This window comes from Phalacrocorax carbo, chromosome 1 (assembly GCF_963921805.1).
Source record: "Phalacrocorax carbo chromosome 1, bPhaCar2.1, whole genome shotgun sequence".
Taxonomy (NCBI): Eukaryota; Metazoa; Chordata; class Aves; order Suliformes; family Phalacrocoracidae; genus Phalacrocorax; species Phalacrocorax carbo.
In genome coordinates this window covers 145,254,213-145,276,156 of record NC_087513.1, presented here as the reverse complement: position 1 = coordinate 145,276,156, position 21,944 = coordinate 145,254,213, and the positions used below count along the sequence as shown (strand labels likewise).

The window sequence follows — 21,944 nt, the reverse complement described above, 5'->3', positions numbered from 1 at the left end:
CACTAATTCCCTCTTTCTTCTGCTCTGTAAGCCTCTATGCATTTTCCCAGTGGAAGTGCAGATCCCTACACTGTGAATTTAATTCAACTGATCATAAGTTTGTCTATATCAGAAGGATTATACACTGAGGGCCCAAAGTGATCTGCCACGTGTCATAAGCACTGATCCAGCTCCTCGATCAAGATGTGAGCCAGGCTGCTCACTGCTTCTCCCCAGCATTCTGGTTTCCTTCCAAAGGAAACCCAGGCACGTGAGGAAGGAAGAAGCCGTGTGGACATCACAGTGTGTCACTTTAAGAGGATGCCTCAAGTACCAGAATGGAGCGGCACACTGGAGGACTTCTGTCCTTCTCTGCACTGGGGAGGTATGATGGAGTGCACTTCTGGGGAGGAATGATGGAATGCACATCCTGGGATGAGGCCTGTGGAGGGTAGTGCCCAGCTTCACAGTGCAAGCTCTGCCTTAGTTATCTTCTGCCGGCTCCTCCTAGTCGCATGCTGCAAACACCAGGCTGAAAAACCATTGCTCACGATGACACACCTGTAAGGTTTTCTGCACTTTACCAATGTTTAAGACCTAAATCAATCGTAAGAATTGCATTTTTGTGCCTCATCTTCACTATGGCTCTTAGCAGCAAACCCAGTCTCAAGCAGACTCAGCACGACACGTGGACACTCTGCCTCTCTCAGGAAAAGCATTAGAAAAGCCTGTACTTGCCATAAGAATAATCTTCCTCACTGTGGATGCTGGGCATTTGAATGATAGACTGACAGAATGCTGCACTTCTCGTAACAGGTAATATTCCTTGACAGGGAAAGGACTGGCTACATTTATACTTCACAGCGTTGCAAAATGTGCTACCCAGATGGTCCTAGTCCCTTCCGAGCAGAGTTTTTAAAAAAAGGACATAGGTTTTCTTTAATAATCACACCTAATTTAAGCTTCTGCTCTGAAAATATATCCTGAAATACAGGACTCCAAAGATCCTGAACTGATTATCATTTTACTGCATGTATAAAAACTCTGTGGTTAAGCAGAGAATGCATTTCATGCGACATACGTTTGCATACCATATCTCTGTATTCTTCATGGCTCTTTCTTACATTACATCTAAAAATATTTTGTTTATTCAACATAGCAAAAGTGGTGTCCTAATGCAGCACTCAGCTTACTTATTGGTATTATACCAATAGTGCAGTCCTTTCTAGTCAACGCAATATTAGCTGTCTCTTGCTACAGGTTTTCATTGTAGCACATTCATTTGATTGTTCCTGCCACTGAAAAAAGAGAAAAAGGGAAAGTAGATACAAGGCTAGAATCTAATTTAACCAAGTCAAATGTAACTCTTTTGGTACAAATGGTGTTATTTCACTTTTATACCAAGGTAAGCTTGATAACAAAAAAACAGGCCTTAGCACCTTTCAACATTTTCTCAAGTGCAGTCTTACATATTATGCAAAGAGAATTACGAAGTTTAAGAAATAATGAAACCCAGTTCAATCGTTATGTTATGGCTAAGGTTCACAATGCTTCAGCTGTGCAAAGTGTGCTTCTTTGGGAACACGTTGTTCTCTCCACCCACTCAGCCCTCTCCGATTCAGAGCCTTTTCCTGTGAATATTATAACCTGAAAGACATTGTTGTGGGATGCTTTTCAGTTTCAGCACTGAAAATTGATGGCCTTGATCTTCTGTCTGATAGAGAGCTTTTTATTAAGGGCAAAGACACAAACAACTTTGAGAAACACAGCAATTCAATTCATGAAAGTCAAATTTCACTATCCTGTAGTTCATTCTATATTTACAGCACAACGAAGAAACAATAATTAATACTATTCCATTACCTGTCTTCCATATTTCAGAAGACAACAGTAAGCTATAAATAAAACTCCTGTAGCAGCTGCAAAGTACTTGAAATACATTTTTTTTTTTAAAAATCCTTTTATTTAATTATTTTTTGGTTTTGCTTGGGTTTTTTTACCTTCCATGCTATCAATGTTCCACAGTGAGGCATTCCTTTTGCAGGCTGATGGAGACACTGTTACATGGGCAGATGTTCCACTAACTAGCAAAGTAGGATCAGGTAGGAAACTCTAAAGGACTTCCCTTCAAGCAGAATAAAACTGCCGACCCCCTTAACCAGAATACTTCAGCTGTCAGTGTGTGGGTCCTAATTTCATCATGGGATTACTCCTTTTCACCCCAAACCATTTGAATAAGGCTGTTACTGAACTATCATGAAGTAAATCTAGATGTGCAGTACTTAGTCACATGACCATACCACCTTATTTCCTGTTATTTTATGAGCACAAGCTTATTTCGCTTCAAAGTGCACTCTACTGTCTACATAGAGTCAGTTGACTGACTCTATATGCTATAAACTTGTACAAGTGCGCTAACATAATCTAACTTAATTACTTTGCAAGAACGTCCCCATAAGGACAAGTCTTGTGATTAGAAAACACAAGATTCTCCTTCCTCTCCCCTCTTGGCATCCCAAAGGGCTTAAAATGAGTAACTTTAAGCCCTTCACTAAGAACTCTTTACTCTACTTATAAACGCAGATCATTCCTACTGTTCTGCAGATTTTCCAGAGCAATTGTGAGTGTAGGTATATGCTGAGAAAAAAGTATTACCTGTCTCTAAATATGAGGATTTAAAATGGGACACTCCAAATGTACTGACTTCTACATCTGCTGGCACTGGTTGTCTCCTCAGTTTCCAATTAAGATTTTTTCAAAAAGCAATAACAAATATAAAGAGAAACTACAAACAAGCTATACCGAGTGCCTGAAGCACCCAGTCCTGCTAAAGGTTTCGATCTTTCTGGGGAAGGCCTAAATGGACAATCCCAATTTCTGAAGATTGCCAAATTGTAAAGGTGGCAGATGAGATGTCCCTTTAGAAGCAACAGTCACATTTATGGAACAGGTTTATTGATTTTTTTTGCCTTTTTTAAAAAAATAAATCCAATTCTCTAATGTGGCTGGAATGTGCAGCCTGTGTTCACTTGACTACACACAAAAATAGTAAAAAAGTTCCACTACAAAACATCCCCTGAAACTAAGAAAGACCTTTTTTTTTTAATATAATGCATTTCCCTATGAAAAGTAGTTGCTGGCCAATCTTCACCAAGAAAAAATAAAGAGCAGAAAGAAACTCCTTCTTTCCCAGACTGAGTGATTTAAAAACTTTGCTAGGCAAGAGAAAAATCACTGAGGTTTTCATCACCTGCCTTCACCCCCACAAACTTCTCTTATTCTTATGTTGCCTGGAGTTTTTTTCACTGTCATTGGAAGGAAGGGGAAGGAATGCAAAGAATGAAAAATTCAGATTTTTCACATTTGTGTGGTTACATTCAGGGAGATTCAACTCGTGTTTTGTCAAAAGTTCCATACAATGGGTGGCTAAAACTAGGAAAACAGAAATCACACCCCATAGACAAGAGGGTGATGAATCCACCATTTGGAAAATAACTAGGACAAATGCCAGGTCAAGAGCATCTGGTTGTAGCTAAACCATATAATGTTTTTGAGAAGCACAGTCAGCTTTTGGGCACCTACTATCTCTGGGGTTAGCAGACAGACTTGGGGCACAGCCAGTTCCAAGAATTGTTAGAAGCTGGCCACTAGCCTGAAAGGAAGAGCTATGGTATGGTAATGCAATTTTACATATAAGGAAACAGTTCCCTTTCTTTCTTCAGTGGTAACATTCTTTTGGGCTAGGAGTTAGGACTAATTAGAAGGATATCTTTTTGTGGTGTGTAGCACTTCTTTGCAGTATCATTTTAGTGTGGAAGCAACACATAGCAAGGTGTTAACTTTAAGAAGTAACAGATAGATACAACTCCGCCCATTTCTGGGATTTAACCAGAGTATAGTGCCAATGGGTATTCTATAGATGCCCAGGACATTTATGAATGGGACAATCATTCTTCCACTTGAAGTGGTCCATGACATACCCTGCTCCTGAATTAACACCCTGTGAACCAAGAAGAACCTCTGAAGGAGACAACAGGACAGATTTAAAGAATGCAGGTCATACAGATGTGAGGTGGGAATTCTCTTCACCTGTATTTAGAATTCTAAACTACAGAGAAACAGGCATGTATTAGACAACAAGTGTAAATGTCTAAAACAGGTCTGATGAATTAGATTCTACAAATGCTTAATTTTCTCCATTAACTGTAAAGTCACTAGATAACTATCTTCCATACAAGTATCTGAAACCAGGTAACAAGAATCCCATCTATATCAACACAGTCTCCACAGGGCTCAAACTGGCAGTGTGAATATCCATAGGTTGATCCCTGTCAGCGCATAATCCATCACCAAAATATTATAGGTGACCTCAACGATGACGAATATTTGATAGAGCTTGCATCATAAAACTGTTGCTGAGTACACTCACACCTTCTCTCACAGCCTCCACAAGCGTTCATAGTTTCCTCTTTGGTGCTAAGCTCTTGCATAGCAGTACCCATGAGTAATATTTTGCACTACCTCCACTTGGCTAAGAGATTCTGTCCCATGCTGGTGAAATTTATTGGCTTCTAATATTCATGTTTTTGTCACCTCTTGTCTAGACTAAAACAATGCAATACTCCTGGGCGTAGTGCCATCAGCCTCATAAGAAACTTAGAGGTAATACAGGATTCTGCAGGAAAATGTTTTCTCCAGCAAATTTATGAAAACTGCCCCTTCCTCCCTTTGCTACCTAAAAAAAAGTATTAAGTCTTGTTCAGGATTTCAGTTTCTAGTTTAGAAGCATTTAATTGCTTCAACCCTGCACAAGGTCCACATAAACCTCTGTGATGAAAACCATGATTAACATGTTCACATTTGATGCAAAACAGAAGTCTCCCTTGTAATCATAAAGCTCACCTTTCACGGAGGGAATTTACATGGCTTTGTGGAACAAACTTCCAAAGAAAATACGGACACTCCCACCACTCAAGAAAAAGACATGCTGCCTCAAATATGCCAAACCCAACACAGCGCAGCATATGCCTTCTAAGTAGCCCCCAAACCCAAACAAACTGTGCAGTACACACAAAGGGAGAGGAGAAGGAGAAAGAACAAGTTACACGAAAGGGAAGTCACATACATTGCTTAATGCACTAGTGGAAGGAACTCAGATATGATGATGACAAATGCGTTATAAAAAACCCTGTGGAACAGAAAAGAGCGGGATAACGGCTCATAACTGAACAAATTTTAGGGAGAAAAGCTTATAATGCAGCATAGAGAAAATTTGTGAATCTGCCCATTGAGTAATTAACAGCTATGCGCCAGTCCTAGATTATGCAGAAAGAACACTTCCACAGAAAAAGTTCCAAACTGAGGAAATTTTGGACCTCGAACTGCCACTGTAGGCGTAACTTTCCCCTTCTCTGTGTGCGCATAGCTGAGCCCCAGAATATAGAGCCTTTAGGTGACTTCAGAGGAAAACCTGCCAGAACTTCTTAGCATGGGAATAAAGCCTGTTATACCTTAGCCGCCTTCTTGCATATGGCTGAATGGAACTGCTCTGACTGAAATTTCTCCCCCAGAATTCATGCCTGAGGCAAACATCTGGCATGGAAAACTTGAACCAAACAGTTAAAGTTCTGTAAAACTACCTATAACTGAAAACAGGATCTTATCATGAGAAGGGTCAAGCAACTGGAATAACAGCCACTGCCACCTAGCCGCAGCAGAAAAACAAACTTAAGGCCAAAGAGCTGACAAGAAGTATATCTCCATCCTGAGCTATCTGCTTTTACAGTGAAAAATGACTTGTTTCAGCTTTTGCATCTTGACCTGTGTACAAGAGTTTTAAATTCATTTCTTCATCTGAAGTGCTACTTAGTGTAGTGTTCCAAGTAACAAAACACTACGCCTGAAACATTACTCAGATAAGCGAAGAAAGACACAGATCATCTTCGCAATGGATAAGAAAAGGCAGATGCATTTTACTTGGTCTTCTTGGCAATCTCAGATCACTTGCCAAGTGAAGGATTTTAGAATTTTCTGATTCATGACATCTTCAGTAAAACCTAAGCAGCAGAGCTGGATGGCATCAGTTATAATACACACCCCGAAACCTCAGAGGGGAATTCAGATGCTCTGGTATAAGACATAGAAAAATGGCTGACAAATCATTTGCAAGCAAGCATACAGCAATGAAATGTTGGCTGTGCACTCCCTAAAACCAGAAAGAGCTGTGATAGACATTTTACCGTATCTAAACAGTAAGGTTTCAGCAGCAGAAAAGATAAGAGATGGTTAGAAAATCAGACTGGAGAACAGAGCTAACAGAAGTCTTCAATGAAGAATAGTGTTTATTGTGTTATTAATCCTGATTATAGGGAACAAAATCAATAGAAATTATCACCATTTATACAGAGAGTGGCAGAGGAAGACCTATTTTCTGTAGAGAAGAAAAAGAAATTACTGTGTATAAAATATTGTGTATAAATTCTGTGTAAATTGAAAAATTATATTTGTCAGAAATTTTATACTGACTGGAGTTAAAAGAAAGCCCAAATATAGCTGTATGTGAAAAGAACGACTGAAAAAAGAACCAGATTATTTTATGTATTTATTTGACACTTCTGTTGGTAGTGAAATTCACTCTGCTTTCATTAACATTTATACGGTAATCTGAAATCATAAGAGGAAAGCATGCACAAACTTAGATTTCTGTTAAAAACAGATCATTTGAAGGAAAATTATGTGAAACTCAAAACTCAAATTCAGGAGCCTGAGTTCAGCCTACATATCAGCTGATGATATCAAGCTCAGAAAAATACTCTTTCTGCACTGTTTTAGTTGGCATCGTCACTTCTGCAAGGAACAGAGTACACTGAAATTGGTATAAATAAGCAAACGATCAATCGCAAGAAAGAATAAAAAAGAATGAATATTCAGAGTGTCACAAGCACAATTAGGGTAACAGCACTATCCAAATACCTAGTTTCTTGAAGAAGAGTGCCTTAAATATAAGGTCTCAGTACTATTTGAAAGTAGGAGAATAAAGGACAATCCTTGCATAATCCAAAACTTCAAAGTATTGTTTTCCAATTTGGAATCTTATGAACTCTCTAAAGCATGTTTTAGATTTTCCAGTCTATTTTGATTATTTCTCTTCTTCTGTATCTTATTCACAAACTGAACCTGTAATGGCCTTTGAGAAAACTTTCAAATCAGTGATCTTTATATGTTACGTAGGTTAAGAAACTTATTTTTTGCAAATAGGAACGCAATACTGTAGCTATCAATATGTTCCTGCATAGAGACAGGGTACGATTTGAAGAGTTAAGATTTATGATGTCAAAAATGATAACAACAAAATGTTAGAGGGAAATAACACAAATTACAAGCAAACCGCAAAACACGAAATCAGTTCGTAATTTTAAAAGGGTGATGAGATGACACAGAGATGACAACCCTCACATTCCCTTGTGACAGAGTGACTTTTTAGTGTCTCAAGAACCTGATACATGGGGACATTCTCTCAACTGCAGTGCTCATACAGTAGTGAGGATAACTTAATGCAGACACCTGTCACACAGAACAGAAAAGAATCTGACAAAGGTAACAAAATATGCTGTTAGATCAGATTATTTTTCTTGTTAATATGAGAATCAGCAGCTTTGTTTACATTTATTTCTCAGTACAAAAGGATAATCTCAATCCAGGTACTCAATCAGACACTAATCTGGTTGTGTGCTTAAAACTGGTATTTACATAGTATACTTCAAACACACAAAACAATTATGATACCTTCGGCACTATTCAATTTGCTGAAATTAGCCATGTGCTCAAGTGCTTTATTAGATCAGGAGCTAAAGCCGGAAGCTTTAACTGTTTTGACAACATACTGTAGATGATGTTACAGAACGCTTTGATAAGATTGTCATTGCTAACTGAGCACTGACATCAAATTAGACTAATCTGAAAACAGCTATTATGGAATTTGCTAAGTGAATACATGCAATTTCTTCTGTTTTTCTTTGTGATGTAAGATTACAGTAACTTTTATATCTACCTCAGATTGCCCAAAGTACAACTGTTAGACAGAAAACAAGATCATGAGCTCACCGTTATCATCATGGGAATACTCTATTCCAGAAACAGTGCATCTTCGGAAAACCATCTTGTTTTCAGTAAGCGTCCCAGTCTTGTCTGAAAAGATAAACTGCACCTGACCTAAGTCTTCTGTGATATTTAAAGCTCGGCACTGCAGCTGAGAGTCTGTTTCTTCATCGTATAAATCTTTATCTTGATGAATAAAGTATACTTGGCAGATTTTAACTATTTCAATGGATACATACAAAGAAATTGGAATCATAACCTAGAATACACAAAAAGAAAGAGAATTAGGAGAAAACAGAAACAAGGATGCCATGAATTAGTAAAATCTAGTTAACTTGGTACTAGACTAGAACACAAAGAGGCTATGTACTTCAAGCATGTACTATGAAGTTATTAGCATGTTTGAAAACAGTTTATTTACAGTCTTAGATGAGGAAAACCCATGATGAATTGCAGAGCTGAAATGCATTATTATGAGTCAAAGGGTGATTATCAAAACTTGGACAGAAGCAAATCTTTTTTGGGCTAATAAGGTGAGCTTGAAACTAGCACAGACAATACAGTCAGAATCCTGTAAATGTGAAAGAACGGGAAAAAATTATTCTGCATAAATAACAGACTGTTTACAAATTCTCTTTTCAGGAATACAAGAAACAAAATAAGAAGTGTAAACCTCTCCTCAGGAACAATCTTTTTGGCCTTGGCTTTTGCACTGCAGATTATTCGAATGAAGAACACATAACTGCTGAAGAAAGATTTATGAGAAGAAGTTTCTCCAGAAAAGACTGTCAACTGTTTCTTGAGGATTGTCAAAACTCCACGAAATACTTAATTCGTACCTGAGTTTTTCCCTGCAGATGTTTTCCCGGACTGAAATTCCTGACTGCATACATTATTTAGCTTGCTGACTTGGATAGGAGGGATAAAGTATAGCATGTATCTAAGGGGTTAAAGGTTGGTGTTTAAAGAATTCTGTGGTGAATTTTTTTAACCAATATCATAACCCAGTACCTTAGAGTAAAAAGTAATTTAACTCATCCTTTTTCATTCCTTTTTATAAAGGAGTTGCTGCCTCCAGTAACGCAACCTCCCCTAGTTTCCCACTGGGCATACTTCCACATGTCCCAGTGACATCAGTCTCTGTTACTTCTCTTAAATTACCACCACCTTCACCATTCAATATGTTTCTCTTCATGACCAAATTAACAGAGCTTGTTATCCAGCTGAGATATGAAGTTGATATGAGCCGTATCTTTGGAAAGCGGTTCAAAAACTGTACAACTTATGTTCATACCAGGACACCGTACCCACAGTGGCACCCATGGTCTCTGAGGTGTTGTTCCACAGTGAGTGGATATGAAGCATAAAGCTCGTTTTCTCCCACCAGGGCCCATTGCATCCTATCTCTTCCTACTTGTTTAAAATAAAATAAAATAAAATAAAATAAAATAAAATAAAATAAAATAAAATAAAATAAAATAAAATAAAATACCTGAGACTTTTGGGGAAGGCTCTCAAATGATTTTCTTCTCCAGAGGCAATGGAGATCTGACAGCTTACTGTGTGCATCAGTTTATTTTTCAGATAAGTTATAATTTTTTTTTACCACGGGGCAGGCCAGTTCTTTTATTTAATTTAGCTTCCTGGTTGTATATTATCACATTCTCTACAGTTAAAATTTAATTTTAAAGTGACTAAATGTGCTTGATTAGCTTCTTACATGCCTTAGTGGTAGAACGGGTACTACACATACTGCACATTAATAGTTTTATTACAGCTTTATTTATGAACACAGGTGACAGCATGTACAACTTGATTACCTGGAAAACTATGATCACTGTCAGAAACAAATATACTGAAGCTAAAACAGGAGACAAATATTTGCCATCAGGCCCTGGAACACGAAAAATTGGTTTCTTCTCACTGTATTGCCATACCCATAGGCCATGACCTGCAGAAGAGTTGAAAGAGAGAAAAATGCAAGTTAACTCCAAGGGAAAATGCTTATAGTATTAAGTTCTTCTTAGAGTTGAGTTACATGGGAAAGTGATATTTGTTTTCAACTATTATGCATGACTTCTGAAAAAGGCCCCCAAACCATGTTTTTTTCTGCCTTGGGATCTGGGGTTTGAGGAGGGGGTTTGTCTGGCCTTAAGGACAGCACGCAAGAGTCATTTCACATAACTTTATCCCAATAAAGTGAGCTGGCTAGTCTAAATTAGTAGTTTAGGCTCTTTCTGTAGTCAGCAGAGAAGAAAAGACTTCTTCAGAAAGTGATTCATTTCAGTGATATTCATTGTGTTAAAACAGAAGAACTCCCTTCACTACACTAGGCAGATCACTAGCTAGCTATCACTAAACTAGTTTCAGCTGGATAAAATCAGAAGAGACTTGACTTTAATCTTACTGTGTGAATCTTACCCACTACCTCTACAAAACTAATGAAATAACAGTATCAGCAGAGTCAAGAGCATGGAAGCTGAAGAACTAAGAATAGAAGAAATTCTAAGTCTTGTTCAAAACCTTTTTTTAATTGATTGTGCCGATAACTAAATAAAGATGAGGTTATTATTATCGTTTTGGGAAAATGACATTCTTGTGAAAGAGACAGAAAGTTGCCTTTTTAAGTAGAGCACTAGGATTTGCAGTCCTAAAAGACCTAAAATGGTATGCCTGATGTTTTTCATGTTAAAACCAAGGAAGAATTCCCCCATAATAAGAAGCGTTCGAACTATCTTCACTACATGTCAGAAATCAGAAAAAAAGGACAAAGGCCTACTTTAAAAGTAATCTTTTGTATGCCACATCTAACAAGGTCCTTTTCATCTTGAGACATAAAACCAGCATTGAACTCTTGAAAAAATAAAAACAATACTTAAGCCAAGTGAGCAAATTATTTCGTCGCTGGACTACCAATATGAGTGTATGACCATACTGATGTCTTCACTGATGTCTATATTCTTATTCTTGAGAGCAAAAATTGGAAGCCTCACACTGAGAATGACCAACACTTGTTTTATAAATATCCTGACTCAGATTTTCAAAAGAATTAGTTAAGTGGCATACCTCCACTTATACTTCCTTGACAGAAGATTTAAAAATTGCCTGACTCTTACAAAACACAGCTTTGCGTGTCCTGAAGGCACCTGTGCTTTCCAAGGGCTCAAGCAAATTTCTTTCCAGCTGTTTCTGGTTGTTATCACCTCCAGCAGTTTGCTCTGGCCCTCTGCTGGTGGCTTCTAGCCTTGTAGCAGAAGTGACAAGAAGGCGAATGTGTCACCTACTGTGTGCCACCTCCTGCCATTCACATTCATGCATCTCAGGACTTTCAGCTAAACTGAAGCCACTGCAGCACACACGCCGCTGCTGCTGCTGCTCTGGGGACAACCCCTCACATGCAGTGGCAGAGGGGACAGCTGCAGGCCCTGACTCACTCCAATTAAGCCTACCACGGCACTTCAGTCCTGTGGACTGGGCTTCCCAACACAGAGATGCTACAAAAGTGTGTCGTGAACTCAATGGAAACAACTATGCTGGCCGATTCACAGCTGGAAAAACTCATCTTTAAGCAGCATTTAACAATACCTGGAAAAGGCAGACAGAGACTTATTTAAATGGCATAAGACTGTTATTAAACTACACCATGGTTGTTAGGAAACGTTCTGGTATTTATGCCGTATGACTCACACACAAACATTACAGAACACACAAACATTAAGGATATGGAATTCAGATGCCATATATACAGAATAATTTTGGGTGCCAAGCATAAAACTCATTTTTTTCTCACAAATGAATAGAAAAATGGCCTAAAGGGTATTACCCTTCTATGCTAAAGCTTTACGGACAGTGCGTCTACGTTGCACACTGTGCCCCTGATTTAATAAATAGTACTGGGGAGTAGCACTGTGCTAACTATGTTTATTCTCTGCTCATAAATTACTTTGTTGACTTATTAATGGCATGTTACACTCTACCACCTGTAATTTTGAGGGGTCTACAGAAGAGGTGGCTTCGTTTGAACTTGATATTTTTGGATGCTATCAAGGGTAGTAGAATCTAAGCTTTCAGATCTCTGGTACTAATAGACCGCATTTGAACAATACTAAGAAGCTATTTAGATAAGCCTATGTATCAAGACATCTTGATTTCAAAGAAGAAAACACACACAAATTAGACAGTATGGAGGCAGCTTTATGGATTTCATGTTTTGGCAAATACATAAGTTTTTGATAAAGCTAAGCGCATGAATCCCAAGAGAGTCTGATACTTCAGTTTCTACTTTGAAAGAGCACTTACCAATGGCAGAAAACAAACACATGATTAGAAGTATGAGGACACACCAAAGGACATCGGCATTCATCTGTCTTTCAAGCTTACTCCGTTTGTAACGGGGTCCATTATTATTTAACAAAGCTTTGGTCTCATGCCCTGCAGAAGCAATTACATCAAGTGGTGTCATATGGATTTTTGTCATTATTTTACGGAAGCTATAAAAATGCAGTTTGCCACGTCAGACAGAAAAACAGCTTTTACCTGCATAGATTACTATTCCTGCAACTTCTTCTGTATTTCTAATGGTACATCCACGTAACAAAAGGTTTTCTTTGAACAGTCCATCCTTTTTTCCACTTTTATGTACACTGCAGAAAAGTTAAAAACAGAACAAAGCACAGCATTTCAAAACATTAAACTTGTTAAACCATACTACTCTGCAACATAACAAGCCCAGGAAACATCTTCAAAATTAAAGTTTTGTCAACCTGATGGTGAAATATTTCCTCAGATCCTCCTTCTGGGAAGATTCTCTGGCAGACGTTGAAAACTGAGAATACCTACCCAAGAATCCTGGACATGCAGCAGCCCAGCTGGAGCAGTAGCAGTTGCTGTTGGATATGCAAATGTACTGGACAAATACTCACTAGAGATATGCAGGCCTAATCTACAGCATCTGCGAAGCCTATCCAGTGCTTTGAAAATGCATTGGACTTCCTGTGCATGTGCAAATTGACTGTGCAATCACAGTTAATCCACCTAAGAGCAGCTGTGTAGTGCATATGATAACCCACTATTCACATGTTCTTACCAAAGAAACCCTAGAAAGAAATATGGTGAAACTGGGAATTTACTGTGCTTCAGAAGCCGTGATACTAAGGAGGATGTGCCAGGGATAATATGCATCAGATCAGTGAAAAAGAAAGGAAAAAAATTCCATGTGTTCATCAGTAAGAACAAAAGAAATGCCTTTTGGAAGTGTCTCACTGACTCTAGAAGAGAGACAAAATGGCCTGCACCTTGATGATTCTTGCTGACGAGCACCAAAATACATGAGAAAAATACAACAAAGTAACATTTCCACTACAACTTATTGTCTGCTGTGTATGGTCTGACTCAAATTTCAGCTGACAGAAATAAAGAAAACAGCCTTAACAGAATTAACAGTCACCAGGGAAATGCTAAACAATAATAGCAACAATTTAAAAAATAGCATTAGAATGTTTTATTTTGTAAAAAAGACAAACCAAATGATCCTTTCAAACCTTTTCTAAATGAATAAAACTTAACTCAATCAACTGCAGTATCCCAATGCCTCACAGAAGATTAAAGCAAAGTCTGAAATGTTTAAATGTTCTGCCTTCGCTTTCAGAGCATCAAGACCACCACACTTCCAAAGTCTGAAAAACGGACTGCAATAAAAAACTAGTAAAAGCTGGAAATGCAAGAGAAACCCTGGAAATGCACATGTGCTATACTAAAATTAACATTGTGCTCTTGCAACACCAAATTTTATGGCTACCTGGATTTGAGCATTTAAAATCCTGTGTCCCCCGAAATCTGCGAACTGGCTTAAAATTGCACCTTTTATGAAAAGGTGGAGTTCTTTTTATTTGCTTCTTATTTTCTAAACCTTCACAGCTGGGATATATCTTCATGCTTTTCTCTGACTGTTAGAATCTTTTTCTAAATGAGGACCAAAATTCTAACTTTAGCACACATTTCTAGGACCTCAGGCCTGAAGAACTATATCAAATATCCTGAGATCTGCAAGCAGAAAAAGGTTCACAGCGGTGAATCCATTGTACTCTTTTCCAGCCCAGTAGGACTACTTGCAGATTATGCTGTTATGCTGGTTATCCTCTGTAGCCTCTAGTCAATGCTCTTAGTGAGTAGAATATACCCATAAATAATATATATACACATTCATATATATGTATATATATACAGACACATATACACTGTCCTTTTTAGTTCAGTATAATATATTATACCCACTCCCTACTCAAAAAATATAAAAGCATTGGTGTTTCAACAGGTATGCTTAGCTTTTCACTCCATCACTTCACAGGGATGGAGAAAAAGTGGTGGGTTTGACAGCCGAGGTAGCTGCAGCAGTGATAACATCTGACTAGACACCAGAAACAAATGGAGGAGGAAAAAAGTAGATAACAGCAAGTTTGTGATTCTGGTACAAACATGAAGGGTTTTTTTTCATCTGGGGAGAACTTCCCCTGCTGAGCCCATCTTCCCTGCCAGCCTCAGATACAAGAGTAGAGGTTTCGTTCCTGTCCTCTTCAGCAAACCTCCTTACCCCACTGCCTCACCTTTTGCCAACAGAGCTTCAAGAACTGGGCGCTGCCCAACAGCCCTCTTGCAGTATGCCAATAGGTGTAAGCACTGATTGCCAGGTGGAGAACTACCCAAATTTGGCTGGGCTTAAACTACGGGAAATAATTTCTTATTGGTTCCATACTGTAGAAATTACACTACTACCAGGGTTCTGCCATCCCTCTGCTTTTTAAGGCTGAATTCTACATTAGCTTTTCTCATAAATCATGAGGCCGTTACTCTGAATTTCCAATAAAGTCTCCAAATAATAGTTGATTCCTGTTAATAAATGGAACATTTTAAAGATAAATCTGCTTAAGAAGTAATTGCTGCAGCTTATGATTTTATAGCCTTCATCAATTCTTTACACTTGACAGTAACAGTGGACTCTGACAAGTATATTGTACATGGCAATCTTTATACACAATTACTTGTGTACATGATCTACACAATTATATATTTGTTCTTACTCCCTTAGCTTATACGACATCTGAACCTGCTCCATAGCAATGGTGCAACATCTGAAGTTAACCTGTAGGTGCCAAGACCCCAATCTACTGCCCTCACCCACCAACTGAGCCTTCCCACCACAACTCATCCTCACAGGCGTTTGGTACTGCCTTTTACTTTGCCATACCCAAACAAAGTCAATCAACTCACCTGTTGCTCACCAGACCTTTTGAAAACATGGATGAAATAAAAATCTGGGAGAAAGAAGCTGGCAGGGACTGGAGGAAACTCATTGTTTCCTTCTTGTCTGCACTCACTCCCAGTGACTCACTAACAGAACATACATATAAGGCAATAGGGCACTGATGATGAAAGGAAGAAAAAATTACAGACATAAAGGTATGGATTAAAAAATAATGAAAACTAGAGTTAGAGCCAGATGGTCACTTTGATAACAAAGCCACCAAGGCTATAACTTTATGTCCCAGTGGAGAGACGGCTTAGATCCCATTTGTAGCCCCGTAGAGTTATTAACCTTAAGCTTGTTACAGAGACTGAACAGCCTGGTTTTCCCCTTTCTGGATTCAGGCCAGTATAACTTTGGAGGCACAGAAGGAAACTTTTCTATGTCAGTATTTAAAATGGTGGCCAGCTGAAGCTGCTCAGGCACCTGGAACGTGAAGGCTAGCCCATGAGGAAACGCACTGGCGAGTGCAGGTGCAACGCTCTTCTCTGCGATTTTGCACATGGATGACACTGCAAATATGCAGTATCTAAACATCTAAAATACACATGCACCACAAATTAGGAGAAAAAGGGCAGACCAGATGCAGTTAGCTACTACTTCACTCCAACACTCTGGAAGTGTTTGTGTAGAAATAAGCCTCCTGGTTTAATACAGCTACGCAAAAATAAGTCCGATGGTAGATCACTCCAGCCTTCTATTATATTTTTCCTTACGTGTTTACCAGCACTAAATAACAAGGTGATGTATCAAAACTGTATTCACAAGAGAGTAGGTTTTTTTCACTCTCTGGTTTCTCAAGTGTCTTACAAAGCAAATGGTAGAGCTGGCATTTTCAAGGCTTGACACTCCCAAAGAAAATATGCAACAATCTTAAATATAGTTTCAGTGCACATCATCAGTCAGAATGTTCCTGACTCGCAATTCTGAGGAAACTTAGTCTAGGATTTTTTTTTTCCAGGAGAGGTGGTCTCACTATAGCACATTAAAAAGACAGTGCTGTATAGTTCTACACTTCTTTTTTTCTTAAAAGAATTGTAACATGACTTCATATTAATTTGGTTTTGTTATCTTACGACAAGCTTTGAAATGGAAATATACACATGTATTCACATTATTATTATTATAAATCATTGCTTTACTTATTTTGGTATGATGAGATAAAGTTTTCTCTTCTTGTCTAATAAAACTTTTTCTTTCAGAGGAAAGCTGAAAAGCCAGAATGCCAGCTACTACTTCTCCTTTTCCTTGGCCCATATACACACAAAAAGCTAGAAACAAGATTTTAAAGCCAATTTTGTTATTTTTGGAACCTGGCATGGGATTTTTGAATGTTTGCCATGCATACTGTAGATAAGCTGGCTAGACCCATACAGGCAGGAGGCATGTTAGGTTTTATTCTATTCTTTTTTTACAGAAGACTTCTTATAGGGGAAATTAAAAATTGGGAAATACGCTTGGGATATCTGAGGGTGCAGAAACTGCAAAACAGTATTAAAGCAAACACCTGAGTAGAACTGGTAGTCTGCACACCCAGACTGCTTTCAATGCAGATCGTGCCACTATTACTGAAGAAGCAATACGTAGCAATGTGCATGCTACACTTTTGCAGATATGGGTAGGGCCAGGCCCATCTCAATGCATTTTGCAATATTTTTGTGATTTTTTATTATAATGTCTCCTTTAACTCTGGCCTGCCTATGCTACATTGGTTACCTATAGCGATCACATTTCAGAGTAACTGTGAAGAACAGGATTTTTAGATTTTTGCAACACACACAAAAGTATTCCTATTGCCTGAAAGATTTGTCAGCACAGACATTTGAACCAAAGGAGCTCTTCATATTTCAAACAGAAAAAAATAGTCTAAATCAAAACTGAAACCTACTAAGCGGTCAAAACTTTAAGCAAATTTTGACAGTAATGCCTCGGCACAGCTTTTACATATGGATCTCTTGAAAGTCCACTATTTCATAGCATCTCTATTTAAATACCTGAGCAACATTTCTTTTCAGTGGAGCTGTTACCAGCTGGGAGCTATCTGAACCTTTATTTCACGCAGTGACTACTGGTAAGATTTTGAACAAGAGTTAAGATCTCAGTTTGACGTGGCAATGACATGTTTCAATTCAGATGTACTCATTACTATTCATCTTGCTAATGTATGATTTGAAACAGACCCACATTTTCATGATTCTAATGAAGAAAATCTAAAAAGAGGGGGAAAAAGCCTTCTTCATTGTAAATCAGGCGACTGAGAATTTATTTGTTGAGGGGTTGGTCCCCACTCTTTACTTCAAACAGCCTATGGTCCTTTAGCTGTAAATCTCTTGCAGCATAGCTGATGAGACCTGGAAATCACCTGATGTTTTCTGCCAGATTCAAAACTGATGTCTTGGATTTTTGCTGTGTCAAAATATATTCACATCATTTGTGAAACCTTAAAATACAAAGAAGATTAAATAGAATCAATATTGAACAACAGTCATCCAAAAAGTACTACCATGCTTTCTACCAAATAATTCAAATGGATCAGTAACTTACATGCTAAAGGCATTTTCCACATGGTGTACATAAATAAATATATAATGAAAGATAAATTTTTGCGTCTCTTCTACAGTAGTCAACCTCTGCTCAATATTTTGGGGACTAAGATTAACACACATGAAGTGTGCTAGAAAAGCTGCCAAACTTTCCATTTCCATATCTGGAAATGTCATTTCTGCAGTAGATCAGGCTCTCTATTAATGTAGACAGTTATACACCCTCATGCAGTAATGTCTAATACTAAACTTTTATCTTTAAATGAACTGTAGGGTTTTGTGCTACTAAATAAAGGAAGACATTTTCCCACACTACAACTTGATGTAGTTTCAAAAAAGCTACCCTGATTTTCACCAGTTGACAGTACATCCTACACAATCTGTGACATCCGAGAGTAGTAACTGAGGGGTAAATAGCATCACTATAAAAAAATTCCCAAGCTCCAGCAATTAACCTTATGCCATTTGTGCAGTGCAATACTGCTTATCACTCCTAATCAATATGGGCAATAAATCATTCTATTCTAAACAGAATTAGTGTCTTTTTAAGTCTCTTCATTAAAATTTAGACAAAAATTAAATATCCTGGGCTCTCACTCTCCATGTGGTTACAGACTGTAGAAAAATAAGTCATGCAAAAGTGTATCTCCTAAGTCACCCCCACTGGCATGCCTACAAACTACAGTCCTGGCTACATTAGAAGCAAAGTGCTTTGCACATACTAAACCATTTGCTTCTGATCAGGACTGATTAGCCAGAGAGAGCACCTGTTAATGCAGCTCTGTTTAGAACCAAGTCAAGTGGGCATAGACAATTCTGCATGGTAACGTACAAACACGTCGTGTGAGCCAATTGTTTTATTTTGTGTGAATGAGAGGAAAGGAATACCGCCATAGCTGGAGAAATACCAGTTTCGCCTTCTGATTTTCCTCAGTGACACTTATATTAAAAGAAACATCAAACAGACCCATCTTCATAAAAGCAGTGTACAACAGATTGTGTTTGTTTGTTGGCCCACTTGGTCTGGTTTTCTATTTCCTCCCATTTCCAGATGGGCTTTTCAGATCCATGGAGGGAAGGAAAGGGAGAAAAGTGTCTGTTAACTGCACTGCTTCGTGCATTCATTTCTGGAGTGTAAACTAATCAAAGCTAGCAACTAAATCCATCCTAAGGAATGGAAACATGAGGCTCCCACCTCACCCTGAAGAGAGGACCATCTAAAACAGCCTTAATATGCAGCCCCATTGAGATGTGATGATGATGCAACTTACAGAACACAGTCTGAAACAAACGCGCATTTATTTTATTCTGTATTAGAGAAAAGGAGCGTATACTGAAGGATATTATATGAAATACTCACATGTAACCTCGAAACCTACTTAAGTCATTGTTTGGCTTCTCACATTCAATGACACTGGTGAACTTCAAGGGGTCAAATTCTGAGTCCTGGAATAATAAAAGTGTTAATTATTTAGGGCAAAGACTTGCAAATTGTAACTAAAATCGCTTTCTTTTCTAGCTTTCATAATGTATTAAAGTCCCATTTTTTTTCAAAGGCAATGAAATGAATGACACTGACCACTGGCACTGAAAATCGAAGAGACCTGGGCACCAAAATTCCTTACATGTCTTCCAAAACCTGCCTTACAAGAATGACTTTTTTGTTCTGCAAGTGGAAGAATGTGAGTTTCTAAAAGCATGAGATAAAAGATGCCAAGCCCAGAAGTCAAATGAATTTTGTCTGGAGTGTAAAAGTGAAATTTATCTTGGAAGGCTCAAAATATGCAATATTATCACTATACTTCACCTTCAGTGAAGCTACTGAAATCTAGGACAACATAAGTCAATATACAGCAAATTAGGAAAAAGCTAATATGAGCTTGTGAAATATTAGCAAGATTTCTTAATTGCTTTATGCCAACACAGATAAAGTAATCTACTACAGTAAATTACACGTATATAGCAGAATAGCATTTTCCTAATCAACACCTAAAAACCTTCTTTATTCTCTAGCTCATTAGTTTGAAGCTGGCATTTTTGCTGACTATAGATGTTTACCTGTAGTTAGCACCTTGTTGTGTCTGAGGAAAAACATCCTATTACAGCATAATTACTTGATTTCATTAAATAAAAATCAAGGTTCTCCCTTTGCCAACCCAAACAAACTACGCAGTGAAATAAAAGATACCTGGCCCTGGTGCTGCTGAGAAAGCTCTTTGTCTCCATCAGTGAGGACAACCTTCAGAAAACTGCTTTGCACATGATTTGAATGGAAGAATCAATTGTGAACTATCATATTATTAAGATTGCAACAGTGATAACACTGCAAATATTATGTTTTATAATGATTTTGCTGAGCAGCTGTAGACCCGAACCACTACTTTTTAGAACACACTATGGGAATAGCTGACTGAGAATCAGTAACCAAAGGACAGACACAATCTTATTGCCAGCTTCTCTGAAACACACAGGTGCCTCTGTGGTTTTTTTATATCGATTCTGCTCAGAAGAGGTGAAAGAAACTAGATTTTAAATAAGAGATAAAAGAAACCAGAGGATATGTCAGCATCACCATCAACACCCTCCTTCATTTTCCTACCAGCTACACCTGCAAGAAAGACAGACTTACAATATATAGGAGACAATTCAAACCACCCACACCTGACATTTTTGGAAACCCTTCCTGTATTTTCAAGAAACAAGAGATGATAAAGAGAATTGTGAAGATGGGCTGTCACTTAGAGACAGTTATAGCCCACTGGAGGAAAGAATCACTTTTATATGCAGAATTCAGCTTGTAAACAAGGTGTGTGGGGGGAAAGGAATAAAAACAAAGGCCAGCTCTGAGCGAAGATTGCTATGCTAAGAATCAGACTCTCTGTGTTAACGTTGGCAGTCAAGTACCTGAGCTTTAGCAAGAAATTCAGATGATCTTCTCAGCACCAAATACTGTTTGTATTTAAGATCATTAGATATTTCTCCTGGTCAGCCTTAATTTTCTCTAGGTGACTGAAGTTTGACGCTGGGAATGCCCGGAAGTACCTAGCCCTACAGAGGAACCTAAGACATCATTAGGCTGTGGAATGGGGCAAACTGTAAAGCCACACGGTCACCCCCTTTGACCCTTGTTCCTCTGCTGCTCACTTCAGACAGGCACAGACACTAGCAGTCACAAGGGAGGAATCACTGGCTAGAACAGAGATCACGAAGCTTTCAGGCCTTGACATCTGAAATCTGTTACCACAGCTCCTAAACTGTACAAGTCTGCCTGTGTCCTTCCCTCCAGCAGTCAAAGGTTCATATTACAGAGACACTATGATAGCAGCCAGTGCTACCTGGCAGCTGTCTTTACTTGAGCTTGTTGGAGAAGGTGAAGTTCTCCCAAGTCACACCGAAGCTTTTTGTGCTGGGAAAGCCTGTGTTGTCTATGTAACACCTGCTCTGCTGCCCCAGAACATGACCTTTTCCTTCCTTGTCCTGGTACGTTCTTTGGCAGAAAAAAAAACAAAGCAGCACAGGAAAAATAATCTACAAACATTGCTCAAGGTATTTCAGTAATATACTGTCTGTCTGCCTAAGTATTGTGTTAAAGAAGAGTCACCACTATAGCTTACATTGCATTTGTAAATTGGAGGGAAAAGACTGGAAAGGGAAACATTTCTTGTCTTTTTATTATAACACACTATATATAACACAGTTAATTGAGCACAAATTTTCATTCAGTGGTCCTAAAAAAGGAGAAGAAAGAAATCTTAATATCTTTGATGAATGCCCCTGTGGGAATGCTAGAGGCACCTAATAACAAAACTCAATGTAATCAAATGCAGGTTTTCTGTGGCTGCTGAACACAGCAGAGAGCGCGGTTTCAGTGCTGTACAGACACAGTAACTTCTAGAGCAATTGGAAGTTTGCAGACTGAATCCCCCTTTCTGCTAAGAAAGCCTGCCAGCAAAGCCAGCAACTTTGCAAATAAGAAGAAAAAAATCTACTTAAAATCTAGAGCTAAAGTCCTCACAAAACCCAAA

The 21,944-nt window shown here is 38.3% G+C and overlaps 1 protein-coding gene across 1 annotated transcript in view; it reads right to left on the bottom strand.

The window, feature by feature from the left end:
* ATP10A (ATPase phospholipid transporting 10A (putative)) overlaps positions 1-21,944 on the bottom strand; it is a 119,479-nt gene that overhangs the window by 33,584 nt on the left and 63,951 nt on the right. Inside the window, exons 3-7 of the mRNA XM_064438397.1 lie at positions 19,280-19,365; positions 12,613-12,719; positions 12,376-12,507; positions 9,897-10,027; positions 8,083-8,335 (exon numbers count right to left, since the gene is read on the bottom strand). Coding sequence (XP_064294467.1) covers positions 8,083-8,335; positions 9,897-10,027; positions 12,376-12,507; positions 12,613-12,719; positions 19,280-19,365 — 709 coding nt within the window. The remainder of the gene's footprint in view (positions 1-8,082; positions 8,336-9,896; positions 10,028-12,375; positions 12,508-12,612; positions 12,720-19,279; positions 19,366-21,944) is intronic.